Source organism: Papaver somniferum, chromosome 11, assembly GCF_003573695.1.
Source record: "Papaver somniferum cultivar HN1 chromosome 11, ASM357369v1, whole genome shotgun sequence".
NCBI lineage: Eukaryota > Viridiplantae > Streptophyta > Magnoliopsida > Ranunculales > Papaveraceae > Papaver > Papaver somniferum.
In genome coordinates, this window is record NC_039368.1 from 82,134,806 (window position 1) to 82,146,178 (window position 11,373).

Consider the following 11,373-nt stretch of genomic DNA (forward strand, 5'->3'; position numbering starts at 1 on the left):
AGAATGAGTGAGTTAATGAAGAAGATGATATCTCCCCAACAAGTAGCATATGTCAAAGGAAGAAGCATTCATGAACAAGTCATTCTTTCATCTGAACTTGTAAATGAAATGAAGTTTAAAAGAAGAGAAGGGAATGTAAGTATGAAACTTGACATTTCTCAGGCTTATGACACTGTTATTTGGGAGTTCTTGATCAAAGTATTAAAAAAATGTGGTTTTTCCAATAATTGGTGTGAATGGATATTAACCTTGTTTCAATCAGTAAGAATTTCAATGTTGGTAAAGGGAGGACCATGTGGTTTTTTCAAAGTTGGAAGAGGTCTGAGGAAGGGAGATCCTTTGTCTCCAATTTTATGTGATTATGGAAGATGTCCTTAGCAGAAACATATCAGCTCTGGTGGAAAAGAGAAAAATGCAGCCAATGGTTACAAAAAAAGGTATTCATCCTACACATCCTTTCTATGCAGATGATGTATTCATTTTTAGCAATGGTGGTAGGAAGAGTTTATCAAATTTGCTTCAACTTCTAGATACTTATCAAGCATGTTCTGGTCAAATCATTAATGAAGTGAAAAGTAAACTCTTTGTGGATGGGACTACACAACAAAGGAAAGTAATGATTAGTGAGCTTGTAAACATGGAAATTTCTAAGTTCCCAGATAAGTATTTAGGTGTTTATTTGGCTCCTGGTAAAATCACTTTTGCAATGCTTTGGCCTATAGTTGAACTGATTCAAAAGAAGTTGTCAGCTTGGAAGGGGATATTGCTTTCATTTCAAGATAGGTTGGTACTGGTTAAATATGTTCTTTGCAGTGTTCCCATCTATAAAATGTATGTATATAAATAGACTTTGTCTGTGATTGAAGTTTATGAAAAGTTAATTAGGAATTTCTTGTGGTCTGGTGATGGTGAGTTAAGAAAGTTCAAGACAATTTCTTGGAAAAGAGTTTGCACTCCTTATGAGGAAGGTGGTCTTGGCATCAAAAGATTGAAGCCAATTAACAAATCATTATTAATGAAAGATGATGTGGAAAATCTTAAACTCGGAAGAAGAAGAATGGTCATTGTTTATATCTGCAAAGTTTAAGGACAGAAATGGACAATGGACCTGTAATTGGAAACAATCTTCAATTTGGACAGGTTTAAAATGGGCTTGGAATACTTTAAAGGAAGATATTAGATGGAATGTTGGCACTGGTTCAAAGATTTCTGTTTGGTATGACATTTGGTTAGGTGGTTGTGCTTTAATTGAAGAAATTGGTCTCACTGACTATGTTAAAAATCATATTAGAATGAAAGTTCAGGATTTAATTCTGGAGGGGAATTGGTATGTTCCTACTGAGCTACAACAGATCATTTCAGTAAATTCTTTGCCAGTAATAAGAGGGGGATCAGATCAGATTGTGTGGACTATTAATGATGGAAAGTTCTACACTAATGTAGCAGCTGAGAAGATAAGGCATAAAGAAACATTTCTTACATGGCCTAAGTATATTTGGAAAAACTTTCTTCATCCTAGCATAGCTAGTAACATATCGGAGCTACAGCAAGAGGTGTATGTTGATGATGAGGTAATGAGGAAAAATGGGTTTGAATTGGCTTCTATGTGTTGCATATGTTTGGAAGCTCAAGACACTATGTATCATATCCTGTGGGAATGTGATTTTAGTGTTGCAGTCTGGAACTGGTTGAATGGAGTCTTCTGCTTTGCAAATCCAAAATCATTTGATGAAGTTTGTTCTGCAGCAAATAATAAGAGCCCTCTTGTCAGGAAAATTTGGATGATTGCAGCTTGTGCAGCTATGAGAGAATTATGGTTTCAGAAAAATGCTAAATTTTTTGAAGAGAAAAAACTCAATCTGAATAGAAATAAATGCAGAATTGTTCAGCTAGTTCATGAAGGTGGTTATAGGTTGAATGGAGTCAGCTGGGGCAACCTTATGAAGCTCAGGTGAAGAATTTTTTCAAAGTATAAGATGATTCTGTGAATCTCTGTAAAGCTGTAAAATTTCAGTTCTGTTTTTTTGTTGGGCTTTAGTCATATTGGGCCTTCTGTTTTGCTTTTGTATTTCCTTCTTTAATCTGTTGGATTGTATTTTGAGTTTGGGTCTGTCCTTTTAGTTGGTTCTTGAGCTTTTCTTTCAATACAAAATGTGATTTAGCAAAAAAAAGTGATGGTTGTAGAGTGCTGGTGGTGGTGGTGAATTGTCGTCGGTGAAGTTGGAGGCGGTGGTGTAGTGATTGAGAAAGAAAATTATTGTTTTTTGAAATAAATAAAAAAGTTATGTGTGGTAGATTACTAAAATAGTTTATTTTTAAGAGGATAAGCTTTATTATATATAAGAGGAAAGGTATATTTATAATGTGATTGGGGTATTTTTGAAGGGTTCCAAAACTAAGGGTATTTAATTAATATACCAATTTTCTTTCTAACTCCAACAGCAACTCACGGTTACCAAACCGTCCGTGAAAAATATTTCTCCCTGAGTTTTGCTATTCCCCTCGGACTTGTCTCGATGGCTTGTCCCTCAGTGAGTTTTGAAACTCCCTGACTTTTCCTTTTCTTTCTCTTTTCCGGCAGTAACCTCGTATACCAGGCCCTCCGTGAGTAAATCCTATTCGTATTCTACTTCAGTTCTTCTCTGCACCTCAGCTTTGCACCCATTGATAATCAACAGCACAATTCTATTGCCATTGCTTCCATCAGCTCAAGCGAAGCTCGATACACCCAACACCATTGAACTGCCACCAGACTCCTTGTCGTCACTGCAATTGGTCACAGCTCGAGTAGCAACAGCTCTCTTCTTGTTCTCGTCTCCCTGTTCAACCATTAACAGTTCACCAGTCACAGCCATCGATAATGGCAGCAACCCCATGATACCATCATTACAGCAGCCAACATCACTGCCAAACTCTCTTTCGAGACAAACCCATATCATCTTCCATCAATGGTAGAAACTCCATCAGCAAAGGAAAATCTCCGATCACTCATCACAGCGCAACAAACTCCATCTTCTCTACCCGAGCTCTCATCTTCATTAATGCCATTAATGGTGCTCTCCCATATCCGGTTCTTCTCCATTGCCAATAATGGCAGCAACACTACAGCTCCGTTCGTCACTGCCTCGACCTTCTTATCCATCGATTCAACAAAACCCAACTCCTTCCTTCTATTCTCGAGCTTCTCTGCCAACTCCATATTCTGATCGTCATCACCACTTTCTATCCCCTTCATTAGTGTCGATATTGGCGCTTCGGCAGCTGCTCAAAACCCACGACTATCATCGTCGGCAGCAGCAACATCATCTCGAGCCAGCACCCTTCCAATCTTCATTATCGAACCTGTCATCACTTTTCCATCATTACGAGCTTTAACACTGCCATGCTGTTTATCGCAATCAACAGCTCCACTGCATCTCAATTCTCATCAAGCTGTCAGTCTGGAAGATTGACAGTGCAAATTTCATTTGAAGCATGTCTGCCCCTTAACGTATGATTAGGGTGCCAATAGCAATTCTGTGCTTTCACCCTTTTGCAACCTTGACATGCTTCAAATGCTCATATCTTCTTCGTACGAGGTCGGATTGACTCCATTCTTTTGCCATTGCCTTCGTCGTTTCGTCCTCTTCAAGGTGGTGTGAAGAAGTCCCGACTTTGAACGAGTTCCACTTCCTTTTGGTTAAGAGGATCTCAAACACCTAAGAAACTCAAAAGCAAACAAAATCAAAGCATAATGATACAAAAACTACCAAGAAAGCAAAGCCTTTGAGTACCAAACTAGTGCAAATATTGCACCTATCAAATTCCCCCACACTTGCCTTTTGCTAGTCCTCGAGCAAACTACAAAAATAAACTAAAGTACAACAACTCCTTATCGCCGAGGACACGGTTGCATTTAGCATATGCAACAAGCCTTTAAACCCCTAGGTGTCCCTAGTGGACGAGTTATAGTCTCGTGAGGGCTTACTAGAGATATACCCACAAAACCTGCTCCAACTTCAAAGCGTTCCAGCGTCCCAAGCATCCAAAGAGCTATGAGGACATAGAGTTTCTGCATGCTAGTAATAAGAAGTTAGAAATACCAAAGAACAGATTCATTCTTAAATCTTGAGTGAGAAATAACCATACCATAATGAGAGAATGCGTGTTTGAGAGCGATCAATAAGCATTTCGCCTCGACTTCTGCCTCACTTAAAAGGATTTTATGATAATTGCACTCAATAAGACGGCTTTTTTATGGGTCTCACATGTGTGTAGGTAGGAATGAAGAGAGAATCCTACACACGTTGAATGGTGGGAAGGAAACCTTCCAAATTATTTCTGGAGACTCCACAAAATCGTGGAAAACAAGAATATTTCTGATGATCTCTAAGAAAGGAAATCAACCATTATTATTAAAAATAGAGGATGAGAGTACTTACCACCTTCACATCTGATTGCAATGATCATAACACCACTCTCATAGCATCCAATAGAAACGTAGTCTTCAGCTCGTCTTCTTCATCTTCTTGGTCTTCGTCTTCGGTCTTTAACTATTGATGATAAAATCTTGAACTTCGTAGAACTTCGACAATTTTTAACTCTTTTCCTCTATTTCCTTGTTGCTTGAAACTTCCTTATAAATTTTTCTTCCTAGTGACCTTATTGAACAAATAACAACCTAAATGCGAATCTTTTTGTATTTTTTTCAAAAAAAAAAATTGACAAAAAGATTGCAACTACAAAAATAATAGTGAAATTAAAATTAACATGGTCATAAAAAAAGTACTTTACCACTTTGATCTTCAGAACTTGTATTGTCTTCGTATCATATACTTCAATAGCTCTCATCTTTTTATTTTCTTCGCTCTTGTAAATAAGTCTTCATACTTGGATAAAAAAATTATGCTCCTTATGTGTAAGTCTTCAACATGTATATAAAAATCTTCTCTTGAATGTTGCTTTACTTGGATATGAATTTTCTCTTTCTTGAATTGTTGCTTGTAAACCTTAAACGTCTTCAACTTCCCTTGTAGATTTTGATCTTGCTCCGCTTGTTGATGATGTTAGAGCATTGCTCGGTCGAACTCGCATGCGTTGCTATCTCAAGCATGTTTGTCAATGTTAGTGATCAAAACTATAAGTCTTGATTTATAGTCTATTATAGCTAAGTCTCGGACTAGGATAGAAAGTGTACTTGAGCTCAAGTACTTCATGGCGATTCATCATACAAGAAGAAGAACTACTCAAGGAACCGGTGGAACTTCTCGACAAAAAGGTATGTGAAGACTTGAAATTATCTGCCACTCAAAAGTCTATCTACTCTATCTCCTACTCTTTGAGACAAGAAGTCGTATGCTATATATATATAGATTATACACATTTGGTATTTCGATCCGACTATACCTCGCCTATCTATATCTCGAAATATGTGTTGGTAAGCTTTTTTTTTTGATCAAGTTTATCTTTACCTAGTGACGAAAGTCATGATATGTTTCAATCACTTTGAAAATTGCTTTGACGAGAAATGGTGTCATAACTATATAACGTCCTCTAAGAATGTTTCAATTATTGAAATGAGAATTTAGATTACATAACCAATGGAGGACATAAGCATCATTGTGGAAACACATATATGTATAAGTCATATTCCTTGAAGCAAAGTTTACGAACTTTGTTGATCAAGAGAACCGGAAGAATGGCGTGAGCCAAGTCCGCGAACTCAGTCTGCGAACTGCCGAAGTTCTCAAACCCGAGAATTTCTACTGGAGTAGACAAACTACTTGTGTGAAGCTAAGTCCGCGAACTCAGTCCGCGAACCCAGTCTGTGAACCGGCGAAGTTATCAAACCCGATAATTTCTGCTGGAGTTTGTAAACTCTGTCCGGTAACTTAAGTCCGCGAACCTAGTATGCGAACTTGAGAAGGTTATATATCTGAAGATGATTTCTGAACTTAAACTTTTAAAAGACTAAGGAATGAAGTTTGCAAACCGTGGATATAAAAGTTCATGAACCGATTCAAGTGAATCAAATCATTTTTGCTTCAATTGTGTCTTGTGTAGTACATGAGATTTCCTTGCAATTGAACAACTCTCTAACTAGATCATTTGAAGTCATTTGAACTAGTTATGGTGAAGAAGAACATGGTTGATTTGAAATGCTCATATGGATAACCTTTTGGTTAACTATTGTTGAACCAACAAGTGCATACGTTTGGGTACGGTTAACAAACCTAGAAGTGTGCATTATCAAGTGTGTGTAACAAGCTAAGTTTTTGATCTAACGGCTGAGAAATATTAGCTTGAATCTAAATCATGTTTTCATCTAACGGTGAATATTGAATGCTTTGTTACGAAGCTAACATTGATTGCAAACCCTGATTTGAAAAACTATATAAAGGGGACATCTAGTATTGTGCAAAACCAATCCCTACACCTTACGTGTGATACTAGTTTGCGTGCTAGAGTCGATTCTCCTTTAACCTTTGGTTTTCTTCTTCTAAAACCAGGTTAACGACTTAAAGACTTCATTTGGATTGTGAAGCCATACCGATACTACTTTTATCGTAGTTGTGTGATATGATCTTGCATCTTCTATCGTACGAGTACAATTAGATTGTTTGCCTTGAGATTGATATCTCTGAAGTCAAGATATAAAAAGTAATCACAAACATCTTCGTATCATTGTTTGTGATTCCGCAACATCTTGTTTCGATACCATACGATTAAGATTGTTGTGTGGTGATTGATAACTCTAGGCTGTTCTTCGAGAATATAAGACCGGATTATCGATTGGTTCCTGTTCACCTTGATTATTATCAAAAGATGGAACAAAACCTTTAGGGTTTATCTGTGGAAGACAGATTGATCCTTTGATAGACTTGTCTGTGGGAGACATATTTTTTTATTGTCAAAGCCTGCGATTTTGGATCGTAGCAACTCTTAGTTGTGGTTACGATCATCTAAGGGAATCAAGTGCGCAGTATCCTGCTGGGATCAGAGGCGTAGGAGCATAACTGTACCTTGGATCAGTGGGAGATTGATTGGGGTTCAACTACAGTCCCGTCCGAAGTTACCTTGGAGTAGGCTAGTGTCTGTAGCGGCTTAATACAGTGTGTGTTCAATCAGGACTATGTCCCGGAGTTTTTCTGCATTTGCGGTTTCCTCGTTAACAAAATTTTTGGTGTCTGTGTTATTTCTATTTCCTCATTATATTTTTTTATCTTTATAATTGAAATAATACAGGTTGTGCGTTAGATCATCAATTAGAGTAATCCAACCTTTGGTTGTTGATTGTCATTGATTAATCCTTGGATATTGATCTTTGGTACCATCCAAGTTATTCCTTGTGTTTGATTAAAGACTCGCTGATTTCTATTAGCTTGAGTAAATGAAAACAAAATAGAGATATTAACCCCTTGAGATACATTTACCTAGATTGAGTCTGACTATCTAGTTGATTCTCTAGAAAGTATTTCAAAGTTAGTCCATACAGATTGCTAAGCGAAATATTGGGTGGTGATGCAAGACCCCCACTTTTTCAATTGGTAAGAGCAGGAAAACACGTTAAAGACCTTATAAGTCTGTGTTTGTAGTGATCTGATTATGGAGGAGTCTATCTCTAATAACGTACCATTTCAGAAATTACTAGATGATTCTAAAATCTTGGATTCACCTGAGAGAACTATCACATCTAAGTCAATATCTAAACATTCTCTTGATGTAAAAACTGTTGATTGAGAAACTCTCCTAGAAGAACAGTTGGATGAACTTTATGATGAAGGTGATTCGGGTAATGATAGAGATGTTGATGAGGAAGTCTCAGAGTATGTTAAGTTTTTGGATTCGTGGAAGATTATTTGGTTACCCCTTTTCCTTCAAGCCCGATCCCACCAGCTTCTGCAGATCTGGAGAACGCCGAGTTAGGAATTTCTTTTCATGAGTATCCCAATGCAGGTTTGTCGTTCGGAACCCGCATGAGGTGTCTTTCCTCTAACTATCGGAACGTCGGTGGATTTCTGGTGCGGAAAGAATTCGTGACTCTTTACACAACGATATGGAGGATATATGGCCACATCGCCACCAGGAGCGTGGTGCAATATTGTTCGTCCGCTTTAGTTTCCATAGTGAATTGTCTCTTGCCGATGGTCGCCGAAATGGAGAGCATGTCTATTCGTGCTGTCGCGAAATCAACTATTCAAAAGTGGGAGAACATGGTATCTACCTGTGAATCTATGAAGTTCAACGTTAGTTGGTTGCGACATCGTATTGATATTGTGAAAGTCGACAGAGCCGCTATTCTTGCTGGCGTGGTTCCTACTACGAAAGCTATTCTGAAAGAGGAGAAAGCTCTGGCCATAGAGTCACAGAAGGTGGAAGAGTCAATCCGAAACTTGAAGAGTAGGACTGAAAGGTATCAAATCCAGTTAAAGATGATGCTTTCGAGGGATTACAATCTGTTGGATGGACTTTTCTGAGTTATGTGGTTATGAGATGTTTGGTTTCTTTCTGGGTTATAAGCATGTTTTTGCTCTTTTTTTTTTTGTATTTTTTTTTTGAAAGAATAAGAGAATTTTATTGATTTACTTCAATCAAACAAGGGAAAAGAAACTTGATATTTGAGATGTGGAAGAAAAGTGGAAAGATGCATGCCTATCCGTGTTTGTGACACGGCGGGGCGCGAGGTGGTGGTCATGCCTTAAGCCAATTTCCGTTGATGACTGCTTCCAGTTTTTCCCCGTCTTTTTTAATGACCTTGTAGTACCCAGTGTTGCACGCTTTCGTGACTATATAAGGCCCTTCCCACTTTGCGGACAATTTTGATGCGGACGCGTCTTGCTGAATGTGTTTGGCAGTCTTCAGTACCAAATCTCCCACTTGAAAAACCCGAGGCTTCACGGTTTTGTTATATCCTCTGGAAACCCTATTTCTGTATGCTTGTGCGTGTTCTTCCGCCTTGGATCTTCTGGAATCTACAGTGTCCAATTCTGAGACTCTGGCGCTCAATGCTTCAGCTTCATTCCATCGAGCTCCGCTTGCTTCGACAATCCTAGACGATGGGATTTTAACTTTTGCTGGGAGGATGGCGTCTGCGCCGTAAACAAGGGAGTAGGGAGAGGCCTCGGTGGAACTTCTTGGTGATGTCCGGTACACGCAGAGTGCTATTGGAAATTGCTCACGCCATGTCCGAGGATTATAATGCACTGTCTGACTGAGGATTCGGATCAGAGTTTTGTTGGTGCTTTCATCCCGTCTGTTCCCTTGGGGGTAGTACACGGTGGAGAAGACTTGCTTAATTTCGTATTCTTCAAGTAACTCCCGTATTTTCTTGTTTGCGAAAGGAGTGCCGTTTTCGGTGATAATATGTTTAGGCATGCCAAATCGGCAGATAATGTACTCCTTAATGAATGCCATGATTGTGGTTCCATTCTTCACTCGTAAAGGTATGGCTTCGAACCATTTGATGAAATATTTGGTTGATGTTATTATGTACTCGTGATTCTTTTTTTACGACGGATTGATCTTTCCAATGATATCGAGTCCCCAGCTATGAAAGGGCCACGGACTGCTTATCGAATGCAGGGGATTCGACGGTACATGGATAAGGTTTCCGTGAATTTGGCATTTTTTGCATCTCTGGACGAAAACAGCTGCATCATCTACCATGGTTGGCCAGTAGTATTTCTCGTTTATTTGAAGAAATAATTTCCGTTTTCCTTGGTGTTCGCCTTCGTGCATCTCTTTCAGCATGATTGGGATTTCTGCTTCGTTCAAACATCATAGCAAACTTCCTCCAAAGCTCTTACGATATAAGATTCCTTCGTGGAATACAAATCTCTCGGACTTTTATTTTATTTTGGCTGCATCCTTCCTATTGGTAGGGAGTATGTTGTCGCGAAGGTAACTGATATATGGCTCTTGCCAGTCCCCAGCGTGACTGATATTGAAAACTTCTAATTGATGTGGTGGCGCTTGACAGTTGGAACAGGTTCTTTGAAGTAATCGAGATTGATCCTCCATTTCTGGACAGTAGTAGTCAAGGTGTTGCAAACGGCGATAGAGTGTTACCACTAATATTTGCCCGCAGATTTCATCATGGACGCGGTTGAGTTATTGTTGTGCTTCTCCCTCTCCAAGACATCTTGACAAGGAACCGTCTGGATTTCGATGATATATCACCCCTCGGATCATGAAGAAATTTTGTAAGGTTTTAAGACTATCCTTTCCCTGGAAAAGCGAGCTGTTAAGCTCTTGGATAATTGGTGTTCTCCAGTCGCCAGCTTCATCCTCTTCGGGTTGTGAAATCCATGTTGAAGCCACGGTTCTTCTCTTCACTGTCAGGGTTTCCTCAAAACCTTCAAATTGCAGTTTTGATGCTAGCGTGGCTAGGCAATCAACGTGTTGGTTGCCGCTGTGCCCGATATGCGTTATGGTCGCGTCGGCGAAGTAGTTTAGCAGTTTTTGTGCCTCGGCTCTGTATGGGGCCAAGGTTACTTCCTTTAGTGCGTATACTATGTTCACTTGGTTGACAAGTAATTTAGAATCCCCTCTTATTTCCAGACGTGTGGCTCCATCTCGTTTAGCCAAGGACGGCCCGATGAGAAAGGCTTCATATTATGCTGAATTGTTAGTGCAGGGGAAGTCTAGCTTGAAGGAGTGCGAGAATACATCACCGGACGGGGATACTAGAACCGCATCTGCTCCTCCAGTACCGTTGTTAGGAGTATCGGAGCCGTCGAAGAATTGTAGCCACGTTTCTTATTGGATGAAAGATATTTCTGGAAAGTCTTCAGGGAGCTCCTCGTGTAGCGTCATGGTATTCTCTCCGGAAACACCGCCAGCAAATCTGCAACTATTTTCCCTTTGATGGCTCTCGGGGAAGCGCATGTTATGTCGAACTCTGATATTTGGAGGAACCATTTGGCCGGTCTTCCTATTAGGACCGGTTTTGAGAGGAAGAACTTCACAGGATCAGACTTAGATATAAGCACCACTTTATTGGAAAGCAGGTAATGCATGAATTTCTGGATGGAGTGGATCAAAGCTAAGCACGCCTTTTCTGCTTTGGGATATCTGAGTTCGGCATCTCTTAAATTCCGACTGAGGTAGTAGATGGGATGCTCAATCCCTTCGTCATCTTCTTAGGCGAGGAGAGCTCCGACAGCAGTGTCACTAAAGGCAGTGTAGAGGTGTAGCGGTCTTCCTTGTATGGGAAATTTCATGATGGCTGGGGAAGATAATATTTGTTGAATCTTCCGGAACGCTTCCTGTTGTAGTGTGGTCCAGACGAAGCTTGCTCCTTTCTTCAGTAAGGGGGTAAACGAAACAAAAATTTGAGCCAATCCTGGTATGAAGCGGCGAATTTAGTTTATTTTACCCATGAAACTTTGGAGT

The 11,373-nt window shown here is 39.5% G+C and overlaps 1 protein-coding gene across 1 annotated transcript; it reads left to right on the forward strand.

Annotated features, from left to right (window-relative positions):
- The first annotated feature begins 1,022 nt into the window (after window positions 1-1,022).
- Window positions 1,023-1,955, forward strand: LOC113324682. Its single transcript, XM_026572980.1, has one exon. The coding sequence runs from the start codon at window positions 1,023-1,025 to the stop codon at window positions 1,953-1,955; it is 933 nt and encodes a 310-aa protein (XP_026428765.1).
- Window positions 1,956-11,373: the final 9,418 nt, after the last annotated feature.